The sequence below is a fragment of the Trichomycterus rosablanca genome, chromosome 21 (assembly GCF_030014385.1).
Source record: "Trichomycterus rosablanca isolate fTriRos1 chromosome 21, fTriRos1.hap1, whole genome shotgun sequence".
Classification (NCBI taxonomy): domain Eukaryota; kingdom Metazoa; phylum Chordata; class Actinopteri; order Siluriformes; family Trichomycteridae; genus Trichomycterus; species Trichomycterus rosablanca.
This window is the reverse complement of record NC_086008.1, coordinates 7,652,417-7,669,371: the sequence shown is the minus strand read 5'-3', so window position 1 is coordinate 7,669,371 and position 16,955 is coordinate 7,652,417. Positions and strand designations below refer to the sequence as shown.

The following is a 16,955-nucleotide window of genomic DNA, read 5'->3' as shown; positions in this document are numbered from 1 at the left end:
GTAAAAGATACTAATACACATCATCCTGACAACCATCAATAAACCCATTGCACCACTGCACTACTGTTTTATTTCAGCTCTGCTATTACACTTCCTTTCTTGTCCAGCTGCTTGTATGTTTTTGTGAATAACATTAATTAAGCATTCTGTGGTGAAATGATTGTAGTTTTTAATGTTTTCTTCTCTCATGTCATAATTTATATTCCAGGAAAACAGCTGTTGAACTTGTGTGAGTTTGGAGTGTTCTTTATTTCTTATTGTTTTATTATTTACACATTTCAGTTCTTACTATTTTATTATTATTAAATTTTTTACTACATTAGTAGCAGTAAGAGCAACACGGGCGTTGGTATGTTGTAAACTCACATATTTATATGTAAATAATATGTAACACCTATATCGAAACTCAAAGTATTTGCTGATTACCCGCTTCAACTTTTGGCAGCCAAGTCATGCAAATAGTCAGAGGCACGATGGGTGGCATTAAATACCTCGCTGGAGTTTTCTTCTACTCTTTTTTTGTTGCTCTTTTCTACTCTACGTCTTTAGTTCTTTTTATATGATTGCTGGTTTATTATATTATTTATTAATGTATAATTAGTAATAATGAATGGAAAAGTATGAAATAGAATAACTCTATGTCCATATATTAGGGGTACTTATTTGTTTTTATTGTTTTCTTCTCTTTTGGAAAAAAAACATGCCAATATTAGCCTCCAAATATAAGCTGCTACACAAGTAGACTTTCGGGCAACAAAGTAATGCAAAATATCACAGGCATGTAATATTAATTTATAACAATGTTAACTAACTTAAACACTACAGTGTTGATATTCATTATCAGTATGGATCTTTTTCCTCAACATTTTTCTTTGTAATTTTAAATAAAATACCAATTGAATTAATTTAGATTTTTGCAAGCACTAATATATATATTTATAACATTTATAACGAAAATGTTTACACACTTCAACAAAAGAAAAACCTGTAAAAAAAAAAGTTAGTTGTAATACTAAATTTATTCAGGTATCAAAGGATGAATAGAAGTATAGAAATAACCTTTGAACATCATACTACACATTGCTATAAATAATTAAATTTAACTACGAAAAAGTCCACAGATAACATCTATTAGTCTTTATAGGTTTTTGTTTCCCTCCCCCTTGTATAATGTATATTAAAATTTATTTAAGTGTTTTGACTAGTAAAAATATGTATTACTATTAGTTCTACTACTACTCTTATTATTATTATTATTATTATTATTAATTATTAGTCTTAAAATAACTGTAAAGTAATTGTACTATATATATATATATATATATATATATATATGTGTGTGTGTGTGTGTGTGTGTGTGTGTTTATATGTATTTACAGACATACATACACACAGACATAAAGAGCTAAAATAATATACTTATGATACTTATATTTAACCTATGTCTGATTTTGTTATAATTCTCTTTCTTTTTGTGGGGTACTAAAATTTATTTAAACACTGAAGTTTTGTAAGTTGTGGGGGGCTGGAGGTTGTTGGGGGTTGATTTTATACCTTCACTAAATTTTCTGTTAGTAATTTATTCTGTACAGACTATTATTATATTTGCTGTATTTTTATTTATACAATTATAATATAGAGTGGGAAGATTATATGCTGAATAAGATTTAAATTTGATATATAATGGTGTTTTACTTAGTAACTAAATAGTTTATTTAAAAGTTTGGTTCTCTTAAGACAGTTTTGCAGCACTTCACTGAGGTGAAAAGTGTGTGTGTGTGTGTGTGTGTGTGTGTGTGTGTGTGTGTGTGTGTGTGTGTGTGTGTGTGTGTGTGTGTGCTCGCAGTTCTAATGGGTTTTCCTTTGCTCCTCTCACACTCTCCCCCTCTCCTCTGCGACTCCTGGTTAAAACGTTGCTGGTGGCTATGGGAAGTTAATTTCAGATTGTTATATATTTCCATTAATTTCGGCGGCCCGGTGCCCGGCTGCCTTTGAGAGCAGGGCTATCAGAGGCTCATTTTTGGAGGGCTCAGGAGTTCTTTTCCCCTCGGCTGCAGAGACGGAGCATTAGAGACAGATAGCTGATAGGCGAGAGAGGATTGGTCACGTTCATTAGCTATTGGTTCCGTTTCTTTTTTTCCTTTTTTCTTTTTTATTTTTGACTTGATGTCTTTCTTCATATAAATTTAACTCAAAATTGGAGCAGAGTGTGTCAGAAAGTTTACACCCTGCACCCACAGCCAGTCCAGTCGAGCTCCCGGCCTGACTGACCTACTCATGATGTCTAAAGGAAAACACACGGTCGACTGCGCACACACACTAACACAAACATTCTATCAAAAGCACCTCACACACCCTCACACAGTCAGATCACTGACAGATAATACAGTGTCACACTCGGCCACCCTCCCTACACTCCCAAAATCAAACACAGACACACACCTGACCTGTCTGTGCACTTCAGGCCAAGCAGAACGAGTCACAACATTGTTTAGCTGCAGATTCCACCTCTCCACATTTAAATTTTGGGTTTAATTACCTGATTATCAGTAAAGTCAGCTGTTGTTGTGTGTTGGAATTAATGGTGAGCTTACAAAAGTGTTTATATTGTTATTTAATTCAAAGCTGATTATAATTTTTTTCATTTGCCCATCCACACACTCACACAAAGATCACACATGGCATGAAAAAATGAATGATTATTAAAAAAAAAGAAAATTAAATTTGTTGAATTAGTTGTGTTTAGTAAAAACGCTGAATTAAAAAAAATCACAGTACATTTGATTACAAGACTAAATTTAATTATGTGCTCCTCTCATGAATACTTAGTTGCTCTATTTGTTTGCATTTATTAGCTACCTGTCATTAGTATTTTTTTTTTTTTTTTTTTTTTTTTTTTTTTTTTTTTTTTTTTTTTTTTACAAAACCCCAAAATTTGTTAAATCAGTCGAACTTTTATTAAACTGATAAAAATACAAAGAAACATTTTGATATAGAAAACAATATAATGTGACGCTTGCAACACAATTGAAAAAGTCTTATATATTATTTATATTTTTGGAACTCAATATTTAAGGATTCTTAACAATCCATCTTTAATAGGAACGTACTATAAGTGTTTTTTAGGTATTTTTGCATTCAAAAGTCCAAAAATGTATCTGTACGTCCATCTGACTGTCTCTGCAAATAAAGTAAATCATTCAAAAGGGGAAATTTAGTCAAATAAGGTTCTAAATTATGTTATTTAGCATAATTTTATATTTCTAACTTTTGTATTTTATTGGTAATCTGGTGTAGCTTACTATAGGTGGCTGAACAATGTGTATAAATATAAAATCATTTTTTTTAACTAAGTCTGTTTTAACAAACACTACTACGGTCAGTTTATACATGTAGAAATTGTACAGAATGTAATTATTGAAATTAATTATATATTTGTTTAAATTAGGTATTACAATTTATTTAAAAACAACACTGCAGATAGTATTAATTTATAATGGTTTTTACTACCACTTTACAAAGTTGATTTGTGTGTTACAAAAGTAAATAACAAACCCTCTTTGTTTTTTTTTTTTCTCTTTCTTTTTAAAATTGCTAGCGTCCACAGATTTTACTTAAAAGACTTTGATTTACTATTAAAAAGAAACACTGTAAGGAGATTTTGTTGGCGTCTGCTCATTTTGTCCACCAAAGAGCTCGTACCATTAGTGTTTACAGAGCACAAACCCATCGCTCGTCCCGAATATCCTGCTCTAATAACAGTGTGTACTTAGCAAGGTTATATTTCTGTCAGACGCCCACTCTGCTCGGCTAGTTCGTCTCAATGCTGGGACCTTGCTGTAAACACCTTAGGCGGCCTGACCCCGGCCTGTGGATGTGTGTCAGCCGGCGTATGAGTTACGACAGTCCTGTGTCGCTTTTTATCTGCCTTTTTCTCTCCCCAGTGTCTCCCTGAACTGCGTGAGTCAATGATCCAAAACTGTGTTAAAACAGGGTCAGCCCCACGTGTGCACTTAAAGGGTGTCAGTTTAACCTGCTCTGAAATACTCCCGACTATTATTATAGCTTATAAATCATTAGGAAAGTTTAATTATATGAGAGTTTCATGGAGAAAATGTGCAGGATGACACCTGGGAAGGGAAGTTTAATGGGCCGGCAAGTCCCAGTGCGGACAGGGGAAAATATTGAGGTTAGCTTTCTACTGACTCAGAGTCGGGAGCTCGGATGAAGCAGGGTCTGTTTGTTTGGACACTTATACCAAAGCAGCCTTGGTATGCTAGAACTCAACACTTAAATAATGCAGTAGATTAACACCACCAACTTGTTAGCTTTGGAAGGTGACGAAGATGTGTAGCATTTTTCTTTAGAGAAATCTTTCCTAATTAATGCAGGACTTTAATTAGCAACCAGAATGGAATTGTGCTTCATGAGAGACGAATGCAGTCCTAATTGCAAATTAGCGTTAGGTGTCATTCTTTAATTGCCGAGCACCCTTCATAAACACGGAGCTGTGTTTAGAGATTACTTCTTAGTTTTAAAACATTTTCTTACACCATGTGTGGATGATAATTAATTCTAAGAGTGGAATAGTTTTTAAAATCTGACGTAATGTATTTTTTCCTTACAAGGCTTTGATTAATCACTGTGCTGATTTAGAACCATGATCTTAAACATCCATTAACCTGCTTATTGCCAACTAACTTTCATTTTTGTTTGTTTATTTACCCACTGCTCAATTGGACAAGCATTTTCTTGTCCATAAGAAATCTGTTTAACATTTTAATTTGTCTTCACTTGTCTCTAATTTACATAATTATTTTAGCTTTATATTTTACTTCTAATTAGTTTACATGTGATTGCTTAATAGATTTATGACCTACATTCTGATTAAGTATAGTAATAATGTCTTATTATAAAGCATTTAGACTTGGCCTAGTGGGTGAAGCTGTGGGTCACCAACTAAAATGTTGTGATTTTGAATCCTGTCTCTGCCTTGCAGTCACTGTTGGTTCCTTCAGCAAAGTTTTTAACCCACTCGGCTCCAGGGGTGCAGAACAACGTCTGGCTTATACTATCCATGTATAGTTATATATGACAAACAAAGGCATTCAATCTGCCCTAAATTATCATTATTATTTTCATCGTTATTATTAGTTTTACACAATGAATACCCGCCCCCAGCCCCAGTAATACAACATGAGTTTTTTTTCTAAGCCTCCATTGACAAAAACGACAAATGTACATCCATATTCTAACTAAGCATCATATTTCCTCATCTTGGTTGTTCATTACCTTTTTGTTTTTGTTGTTGTTGGAGCTAATTTTTGCTATAAATGTACATACAATTTTGTTTACAGACACCAACTAAATACAAACTGTTCACATAACATTTAAGCCTGAATCTAAATGTACAAAATGACCTGTTTTACATCTTTAAACGCATCTCTGGGTGCTTCAAATGATTTATACATTGTTTATATATATTTTAAAAGGTTGAATGATGTATCAGAAAACCCCAACAATATTTTCTGCTAATTACTATAGCAGTTCTTTGTACCACCCAGGGTTGACCTGCCTATCTGTATATCTGCAAATGTGGGAAAACCTTAACAGAACCAAAAAACTCTAACCCTAGGCTGCTATCCAGCAAATAGTACGTCAAATTATTACATCACCGATAGTGACTTTACTTTGTTGAAATGTTGTTTAGTAAATGCTGTGTGATTTGGGCCACAACCGAAGTTGTTGAATCAACGTAGAAACAGCTTTGATAAGAAAAGCATTGTGTTATGAACTCCCAATATGGCTAAAAAGCAATAACAGTAAAGTGACCAGAGAACTGACTTATTAGAAGCTAATGTGCTTCCAACTCATTGACAGGAAATACATAACAAAAAAGATGTTTACTTACTGTATAACCTAGTACACTTTAAAAGGTAGTGATGCTACATCCTTAGTTAAAATAACACCCCTAAGCGATTCGTTTCTGAAGGAAATCAAATTACTGATGGAATTTTGTAGGCTTTAAGTTTTCCCATAATTCCCATGACTACAGTGCATGTAAACTTTTTTGCACTTATTTGGTTATTTTGTGTGTGTGAATGCAGTTTATATAAGTAACTGAATAAATAAGAATGCAGTTACACTAACATTACAATTTGGCGTATTTAACTCAATCATATTCATTGCTTGATGAACAGATGATTGAACACAGACTGACGGACCACACACGGTTTGAAGTGTACCCCCTTTTTCCCCCATGGGTGGAGACATTGCAAAAGATGAAGGGTCCAAAGTGACAGGTCCCAGCAGCAGGTCTTTATGCTTTAAAGCAGGGCCTCCTCAGCCATGCGTTCAGGCCAGCTGCCTTTCTGAAACACACACTTACAGTCAAAGAGCTGGCACTTACTGTCCCTTATTCTTTTATAGGCGTGTTGCACATCACACTGTATTCAGGGATTGATGAAGGATTTATTTAAACGTGTATTTGACAAAGGGATTCATAAGCTAGGAAACAACTTGAGTTGGTAGACCTGTGAGTGATTATGAGTGAGCACATAAAAACAGGGCTGCACAGAAACGTTCTCAGAAGTAGGATTGGTGATAGGAAAGTTGCAGGTGTGATAGCGCAAGTTGAAATATTGTGGCAATGAGATGAAATGTCTATATAAATAGTTTTTAAAAGTGTTAATCCCGATAAGTGCTACACTTTTTCATTTAACGACTGTGGAAAATAAAGTCAGTGTGATGCGTCGTCCTGTGGTGCCTTTTTTTTTAAACGCCCCTCACGATTCACATGCGGCTGTGTATTTGCCAACTATCGCAACTACACTTACATACCACTGACCTGGTCGGGTGTCCGTACAAACACAGCTGGCTGTGTTTGAGGGAGGGAAGGTCAGACGGATACGGCATCTCCGGGACCGGTCCGGGCACCTGCGCGAGTGGGGGGAGACACATGGTGCATAGCGTTGCTCTCCGTTTTAATGGCGGGTGATAAAGCGGCTGCAGATTGGACACGTGTCTGAGGTGGCGTGTAAAGATCCGGCTGTTCTTGATCAATCGGGGGTTTTTCAAGTGGCAGCGAGAATTGGAAGTGACTAGATTGGAAGATAAAGGGGATACATTTCAGGAAAAAAACTACAATTTAACTTTACATCAAGTACTGTCAGTAATAAGATAATAAAATATTATTAGTTGGCGGCAGTCTGGTGGAATGTGAAAAATATTAGAAAATTAAGAAAATGAAATAGGCGCCCAGGCGGCACAGCGGGATATTCCTCTAGCACACCAGTGCTGAGATTCTGAACTCCTCGGTTCGAGGCTCGGCGTAGCTGCCAGTCGGCTGGGCACCATCTAGTGGGTATAATAGGCAGTGCCTGCAGGGAGGGATGACCGGAATATGTGGGTGGGGTCTTCGAGCGCTGTGTGGGGACCCTGGTTGGCGGATAGAGGCGCCTGTGCAGAGTGCATGGGTGGAAAAGGGTTCCGTTAAGGGCTGCGTGCGGGTTGGAGGAGGCGTGAGCAGCAATATACCCTCCTCAACTGCAAAAAATCGGGGATCCCCAGCAGCAGAAGACAAATTTACTATGCTAAATTAGGAGAAAATTGGAGAAAAATAAATAAATAAAATAAATAATAAAATAATCGTTCTGCTTAACGTGTAAGTCAGAGCCCACATGATCATATGTGTGTATGTGGGGGGTGTTTGTGTGTGTAAATCCAGTACCTCATGCACCTGATGTCCACCATCCCCCCTGTATAGTCGTCCTCTGCATGCTTCCCTCTTTCCTCCTGTTTTGGTGGGAGGTGGATTGGAGCTTGGCGGACTCTTTCCTGGCACACGGTTCTTTCTCCTCCTGCTTTTGTTTCCAGTAGGTGTTGAACACTTGCCGCTTGTGCTGTGTCAGTAAATATTTACCCGACTTCCCTTTCCTCGCCCACCTTTTCTGACTTTTTTTTTTCATATTGATGCACACGTGGGTGGGGTGGGGGTGTCGTCCTCATGCCTTAGCCCCGGTCCTGCCACTCACAGTGCCTCACCGATACCCTTGTTATGTCCATCCACCCACAAGCGGGCTGATTGTGTGTTGTGCGCACGTGCCGCCCCGCTGAGGTGACAGGAAATAGAGGAGGAAGTTATCACCTCTCTTTCTTGATGTTCATTAATCAGGACCCGGCGGCCGCCGCAGTGCTTCCAAATGCATGTGACCTTAGCCACACAATTACATTATATAAACTCCCGTACACTCCAGCTCCCCGAGGCCTCGTAGCATCCTGCTGCTTAGTGCTTTCCTTCCTGTCCACAAGACAAAGAATGGCCGGGCATCGAGTTGAGGCTTCAAAGCAGGGAAAAGTGCGAGTGTTGTCTCTTCCTGTGGAGGGTGTCTCGTCCCTCAGGGCGGCTGCAGCTGTTTTTTCAGCCCAAACCGAGGGCCAAAGGGCAAATCTGAGGACTGCCTTGTGCCCTCCTGAGCAAGTGAAATGCTACAACACTCAGCTTTTCTCCAGCAAAACCCCGGTTGAGTCCAAACATCAGCTAAGCTTCGAGGGGTCACCATAAGGTTCAGTGAGGCGTGAGTAAAAATGAACCTGTAGCTTTGTTGTATCCAGTTTTTCTTTTGTATGTTAACGTTGTTTGTAAGGATGTTAAATGATAAAAAAAGTCATGAACAATTTGTTAATTTGAACTTAGAGAGGAGTTCAGGCTGCTGATCTGAGACCCACCCACTCTTAGTGTGCATGCGTCAGCTAGGTGTTCAAAAACACTTACAGAAAGTGTGCTGCCCTTCTCGGAGACATTTAAAGCATTTATATTACCTAAGCCTGTCCTGTAATGGACTGGCGACCTACAGGGGTGTTTCCTGCCTGTCGCTCATTAAATCTTCAATGACAACTTCTCTTGCGCCTCCTAGACTCGAGACAAAAAAAACTACAAACTCGAAATTTGTACAAACTACAAGTTTGTTTCTTTGATGTCAGTTAAACAGACATCACTTGGACATTGGTAGCCTAGTGGGTGGAGCTGTGAGTTATACAAACTGTGGGAGCTTGTTTATTATTTTAATTTTAGTTTAAATTATTTTTGTGTATGTATGATTTGTGTAAGTCTAATTCATTTAAATGATCCTTTAGGACAGGTCCCTGCTGTGTCTGGTTCCTCTCAAGGTTTCTTCCTGTAATTTTAAGACAGTTTTTCCTTCGCACTGTCACCCTCGGCTTTCTCAGCAGGGTTTTTTGGTCCGTCTGTCCTGGATTCTGTAAAGTTGCTTTAATACAGTTTGCTATACAATTAAATTTGACTTGCCTTGACCAACTAAAATGCTGTTTGTTCAGATCCCGGTTCTGCCATGCAGACACTTTTGGGCCCTTGAGCAAGGCCCTAAACCCTCTGAACTCCACGGGTGTTATACAATGGCTGCCTCTGTGCTCTGACCCCAGCTTCCAAACAAGCTGGGAAATATGAATCAAGAATTTATATATGACAAGAAAGGCATTTCATTTGCTCTAGATTATCCTCATACTATTTTATTTATGGTATATTTTCAGCTTGGTACTACTGATACTTTAGAAAAACAACTTTTCAGGATTTATATTCACGCTCTGGGCTGGCATGGTGGCTCGGTGAGTAGCACTGTCGCCTCATAGCAAGAAGGTCCCGGGTTCTGTTCCCAGGTGGAGTGTAGGTTTTCTCTGGAAGCTCTGGTTTCCTCCCACAGTCCAAAGACGTGCAAGTGAGGTGAACTGGAGATACAAAATTGTCCATGACTGTGTTTGACATTAAATGCTTGAACTGACTAATCTTGTGTAACCAGGAACAACCTGTCCAGTCATGAGTGTAAAGTGTGTGAAACATGATGTTAAAATCCTAATAAAATAAAAACAATACAATATTCTTCTTTGTACCATGTCAATACTTTTGACATTTCTACCTGGGACAGTAGCTTAAAGTGGGTGGCCTGTCTTAAATTCTATTTCATTGTCCATTACCCTTTTTGCAGTAATAGCATGAGGTAGAATGTGATTTGGTAAAGAAGTGGCACAAGCTTTAAAAGCAGTCACGCCATTCTTACACATTTGCGGGAGAGTATGTGGCAGTTGGTGCTTTCGCTAGCTGTAATTGGACAGTTAATCAATCAAATATTTAGGCTTCATTTTACCACGCGGTGGGACGCCCAAATTATGGCAGCAGTTTGGGTGCATTAGGCTGCACTCGACAGCCATGCGAACAGCGTGGCTTTCTGACTCAGTCAGCATCTGGATTCACATGTGCGCCCGCACCCTGCGTCTCTGCGTTGGGTTTTGTTCTTGATGCTTTTCAGTGGGTTGTGAGATCACGCTAAAAGCTCACGTTATTTATTTATATTCTACTTTATTCTGTCTGTGTCCATTCGAAGATGTCTAGCTTTTTTTTTCTTTCTTTTCCTCCTGCTCCCCAGGGACACTATTGTGGATTCAGTTCTCACCTAATTATCTGGTGACTTGTCCTGCCTTTGACACATAATTATCAAAGCCCTAAATAATTGTCTTATAGCCGTATGTTTAGAAGGAAGTCTTGGGGAGAGCCTTCGCCTTTGTTCTGGCCGAAGCTGAAACGGCTGAAATGGAGTAGTTATCTCTGCACAGGAGAGACGTCTTCATACTTCTTTCCTCTTATTGTTGGACGTTCATTTCTGGCTGTATGCTCGCGTGTTACACGTTGCATGCTGTCCAAAAAGATTTGATAAAGCATTTTTATCAAAGGAAATTATTTCTAAATGGTAAAAGTCAGGCAATTAGCTTTCTACATAATGTGAGGGGGCTTAAAGTGCTAAATGCAGTATTTTACGGTGGAGGTTATGAAGGAGGTCAAGCAGCGAGGGAGAGAGGAGGGATGATGGGTGGAGGGATTGGTGAAGCATGCACACCGACAGGTTTTGTCCTCTCGGCTAGAAGATTGAGCTCATATCAGAAAAGCTTTTGACACTTTCAGAGACATTTCACTTAAAATGGCTTTTCCACTGATGGTTAAAGACTCGGGTATATCCTCTAAAAATTTCTTTTGAGTCGTTGCCTATTTCAATCACACTACAGCTCAGTTATGCATAGAGGGTTAAAATCAGTAAAAATGATATTAGTATGATTATATATTATATGTAATTACGTTAATTTCAGTGTCATTTATCACAGTTAATAATTTTGTGATGTGAACCTTCCATGTTAGTAAATTTGGCCAGAAAGGCTGTGTTACATTTCATTTTAACTTAAAAAACTTAAAAAGCACTGACGTCTGAAGGCGTGGCATTTTACACACAGTTCATCATTAAATACAGAGTACCAACTGTGTGCAGGCATTAGATTTTAAATAATACCATATTTGACTATTAATTATTTCACTAAAACAGTCTTCACAGTCAGAAAAAGTCTGGACTGGACTTGTTTCTTTCTATTGGTCTATGGTCGCCATGTTCTGATGTTAGCTGTCTAGCAAATAACTTTGGCAGGTAGGTAATCAAGGCACACTGCCAACAAACTACCAATGTAAATGTCGATACTTCTAAATTCTTCTAAATACTTCTTAAATATAAATTGCACTTTAGAAGCTTTTTAATGTATTATTGAATCCATATCTAAAAAGTCATGACTAGAACAAAACAGCTAAAAAAAAATTTTATTTTATACCACTGTTTCAGGTTTGGGGTTTACCTGAATGATACTTGTGTAAACTGAAATTTACCACTAGTAAAAGCAAATGATGTTCTTGTTCGCCAGGTCCTCTTCCATTTAGGTTAATCATTTAATTAGCTTTTATTTGTGTTTTATGTAACTGTTGATTAAATTCCATCTTCTGGGGCACTCTGGTGGCGCAAGGTACTAATACACAAGTCCACCACTACAGCTGGGCTGTCGAGTTTAAATCTCAGGCATGATTGGCATGATTGGCTTTTTCTGAGGGGAGTAATAGGTTAAATTCATTGGCGCTGTACATTCACACCTAGCAATGATTGATCTGAGGTGCTTAGCATGTCTCTCCGGATTTAATTTACCTCTCTGTGAGATTACACCGTGGGCAGGTAAGAGATGCAGATGCGGCAAGCACACCTGTCTAAGGGGCAGTGGTATTGGTGGTGTCTCTTACCCTTTCAGGTGGCACGATTCCAATGGAGGAATTGAAGATTGGGTGAGCAAATAGATGGGCAGTGGATGTGCCTACATTCTAGGACAATGCTAACTGCTAACAGAGGTAGACTAGTGGGTAGAGCTTTGAGCTATCAATCGAAAGGTTGAGAGTTGAATCCCAGCTCTGCCATGCTGTCACTGTTGGGCCCTTGAGCAGGGCCCTTAACCCTCTCTAATAAACTAGAATACTACTAGAATAAACTCTCTTGGACCACCAGCCACAGTTATGATTCAAACTTGTCTCCTGATGAAACACAACCTTAGACATTCGTTCTTCTTAATTGTGCCACATTAATCTGATTATATGTCTGATAAATTTCAATACACCCACCACCACCCCAACAATGTTCTTTTGAAGGCTTATGGGAGCAAATTAGGATCCTTGTCCATGTTATTTAAGCTACTTAGCCTTAATTAGTCCATTTCCTCCAGTTTTCACTTCTGTCTTTTCCCCCTCTTTACACACATTCATCTCTACTCCCTGTATTCCTTGGGCCAGATGCTCATGTAGAAGGGCAGGAGCAAGAAAGCAAGTGTTTCAACATCTGTCTCTGTTGGTTTTTCCATGCAACAAGTCCATGCAAATTAGCAATTCTGTACTTTTTTCTGGACCGAAGATGGATGAGCAGCAGCTGCCCAGTCCTTCTCTTCAGTTCCTGAGTACTGCGCACGGCTAACCACTAACACTGACAGCCTGGGAGAGACTGGCATGTTGGAATGGGAATCATAGGCTTCATTCATCTAGCCAGTCTAAGTCATATTATTCATTCTAACGTATTTCTTTTTTTATTTGCTCGTTCTTTGTCATTTTATCCATTCATATGTTTGCTCTTTACCTCCATTCATTTATTTCAGTAGTAGCTTGTTGTTCATTCTTCACGCTTTGACTTCACTCACGATCCTCATCGTGTCACATTGTGTGTGTTTTTGTGTACTTCTGCGGTTACTGAAGGGCATCAATCAAAGGCAGATGATGCCGTATATGCGATACACATGTGCCTGCGTTCCCAATGGAAAACAGATTTTCTCTCTGGTTTCTCCTCCCTTAACTAACATCTGAGGTTTTGTTTACAACACTTCAGGCTGTTTGTCATGACACAAGTACAGTGATGATATAACGTTCCATTTCTGTTCAGATACGTCAGAACGTATATGCCCTCAAGACTCTACTCATGTTGCGCGTGAGGTTTTCAGCACTGCTTAAGATTTCATTTTTTATGGCTCTTGCAGACTGTGCCTACAACTTGGATGTCTAGACCATTTAAAGACTTGGATGCATTAAGGCAGCATTAAATCCCGTCTTCGCCAACACTCGAAGAGTTTTAAAGGGTTGATTTTTGTTGTTCCCTGGGGTGATATTGAGATCGAAGAAGGTATTTGAGCCACGCATAGGTCTGCGAGTGTGTGTTTATGTATGCAAGTGTTACCTGCTTCCTCTACGTTTCTTTAAGAGGATGCTCTTGAGAGTAGCTTATCAGCAGTGTGATATATTAGTTCTTAGTGCCTTAATAGATTCCATTTATCTCTATACAGCCCCTTTAATTTAACTGCGCTCAGGGAACGCACTGTATTCCAATGGCTGCGGACACTTTGATGTAGCACCCAAGCCGACTGCAGTTCCTATAAAATGTATCAAGTGAAGTGATTGTTAGCCTATTGTTGTCAGACCTGTCTTCCTCCATGGCTCTTTTATCTTATGGGCAGTGGTTAACATTTCACACTGACTGTGCTGTGTGCTGGGTTGATACCAATAAAAAGCGCCTTTATTACAGTGATTTAGAAAGTAAATGCCCCCTTTCTGACTGCGCTTTTTTATACCATATTGGACACAATAAAGGATTTCAGATCATTAATCTTAATACGGCATCCAATGATGTGTAGAGAAATTTAAATAAAACAGAAAACATTACTTAAAACATTGTTTTATTTATTTATTTATTAAGATTAGACCCTGGATGTTTCCCTTAAATACCGACAAGCTACATCCAGATGCAGCTGATCACCATCTTACTTACACCAACACACTACCACCATAGTGTTGGTATTGTGAGTCTTGGTGTTGTGTTCTTAGTAAGAACTGCTGTTTTTGTATTTAGATACTAGCTGCCCCAAAAGTTCAATTTTTTTAACATTGTCTAAAGAACATAATGCCAAAAGGTTCATATTTTGGAAAAGCAGTGGTTTCCTCCTTGCCCTCTTCCATAATCCAATTTTTGTGTGGTGTCTTTTTTTATTGTGGAGTTATAGACACTGACCTCATCTAAGTGGAAACTGTAACTCCTAAGCCAATGGAACCAATTTATAATGATTGTTTTATTTTTAACAGCAGGGAAACCTAACAGTTTTTAACAACGTGTTGTACTGACGCTTTAGATTTATTTTAGATTGAAATATATTATTTCTTTAATAAACTTCAGTGACTACAGTAGCATTAACTCTTTGATCTGTCCTTCTGTGTCTCATAGATGATTGCCAGGAAAGACGAAGTGATGCCACGTGTCCGTGCCGTGGCCATGACGGATTCAATTCACAACGTGTGGCACCAATTTGCCAGCAGGTCCATCCGGGAGTGGCTCAAAGAGGTAAAAAAAAAAAAAAAAAACACACCAGTCTTGCTCAATCTCCATTAAAATTTCCACGGTAGCTGTAGAGCATTCCAACGACCCTGTGATAAACAATCATCCAGACTGGTATTGACTGCATACATCAACTCAAACAATGTGGCATTTCATTCAGTGGGGAGATGCACTTCTGGAGCGGTCACAAGAAGCCAATAGTTTGTGTTTCACGCCACGCTCTTGTTTGCCCGTTTGGTCAAATGTCAATAAGAAATCAAAGTCAAAGGCCAGAATATGTGCAGTTAGGGCAGTAGCTTTATTTGGTTGTTGCCCTTTCAATGCTAACCCAAAGTGCAGAGCGAACACCTGGGAACTTTTTATGCACATAAATTGGAGATAGAAAATTATATGTCGAAACACATTCACATTTATACATACTTGTTTTTGCTAGTGATATTTTAGTTTTTTTATTGTTTTTTTTTTTTTTACAAATCCCATTTTCAGAAAAATTAGGGCTTTTGCAAAATGCTGTAAAAACAAGGATCTGTGATTTGTTAATTATCTTGATCATGAACATGAATTTAAATTAAAATGAATAAACAAATCACAGATTCCTGTTGTTATAGCATTTTACACAACAGCCTAGATTTTTGGAGATGGGGTTTGAAGTAATTTTCTTTAAGGAGGAATTAATAAATGCAAACAGTTCAAGTAAAAACAGTCAGTTCTTTATAATAGTCTGTTTTAATGAACGATTATTCAGTCAGACCAGTAAAGAACTAAAATGTTTTGTATTTATTTTTGTTCTTTTATTTCTTATTTCTTTTCATTCAGTTGTTCGGCTCGTTGACTGTTCTTCCTCTAACCATTTCTGGTTTATTCAAGAAATGAATCAAAAACAGTCAGAGATACAGTTTACACAAAATAATACAGCTGTATTGTTAGGTGATATGTATTTGTGATTATCATCCTAAACAACAATTCTTGTGATAATGATCTTCCCATTTCCTTTTTTCTTCCATCATTAACCCTTTAATTAACCCACATTTTGTATTCAGCTAAGCTATGTGGCTCATTAAAAATGAATACATGATTCCAGTATGTGTGCCAATGGTCACCAAAGCCAAGGACTACTGAGATATTTCCTTATTGTAAAAATATTAGGGACCAATAAATGAAAATCACAGGCATGTGTTGATTAAACAGGTTTTTATGTACTGTTATATACACTGTAATATTGTAGTGTATGAATTTGGGGAAGTTATTGGTTATTAAGTTATTTTCAAAATAGACCTGGTTAATGTTTTAATCATAACTTCAAATCATTGCTAATGACAGATTTTCCTAAATAAATGCTTCATGCTTTCTAAAGCACTTCTGTCAAAACATTAACCAAGTATTAGCACTAGAACTGTGCCAGACTATAGCATTCCTCATTAATATGAGAGCTGGGAAACAGAAATATATGTATTAAATCATCTTAAATGTAGATACTGTATTGTATAAGCTAGACACAGTCAGCAAACATGCCCCAAAATTTGCAAATAACAGCCTTCACACAGTGGTTTCCCCCTCTTTATTTGCCGTTATTGTGACACTTTGTGAAGCATTATGTCTTCATACCACTTTACGAGCAAGATATAAGTTTTTACTGGATAATGTTTGGTGAATTTGGTAGGCTTGTTTCTTTCATACTACATCAGAAAAGCTTCACCCTGTCAGTACAGGACTTTTGAGGTTAGCCTGCACCCCTGGCAGGGCGCTGTGTCTGCCTTTGCTGCCCTTATCCTCCTTACTAACCTGCCCAGAGGCTTCCCTTTCTTGTAGGAAGGCAGTAATTCCCTCTCTCTTCATGAGGGATGAAGGGATGAGAGGAAAAAGGTAGGGGATTTTTCAGATCATTGCTCAGCAGCGGGTAGGGTGATTCGGAGACAGTGGGTCAGACAGAGAGCCATGTGACGTCATTCTTCACAAAAAAAAAGAAAACCACACACACGACAGCAAGAGATAAAATCAAACTGATGGAGATGTGCGAGGAGTAAAGAGTCGGACTTGAGTTGAGCTGCTTGTAGAATTGGAATTCCCAGTGTACTAGAGACGTACAGTGAAGATAAATATACAGTAGGAATGTCTCTGTGGATTCACCAGGATAGATATGAACAGGCAGAAGAATAACACGTAATGCATATGAATAAGATTAACACTGTGTTGTGTATTCTGTGTGAACAGTAAATATGT

At 38.1% G+C, this 16,955-nt stretch overlaps 1 protein-coding gene across 4 annotated transcripts in view; it reads left to right on the top strand.

The window, feature by feature from the left end:
* The window catches only part of arb2a (ARB2 cotranscriptional regulator A), a 220,545-nt gene that overhangs the window by 143,736 nt on the left and 59,854 nt on the right, over positions 1-16,955 (top strand). For all 4 annotated transcript variants that reach the window (XM_063017893.1, XM_063017892.1, XM_063017894.1 and 1 more), the window contains exon 9: positions 14,625-14,741. In XM_063017893.1, coding sequence (XP_062873963.1) covers positions 14,625-14,741 — 117 coding nt within the window. The remainder of the gene's footprint in view (positions 1-14,624; positions 14,742-16,955) is intronic.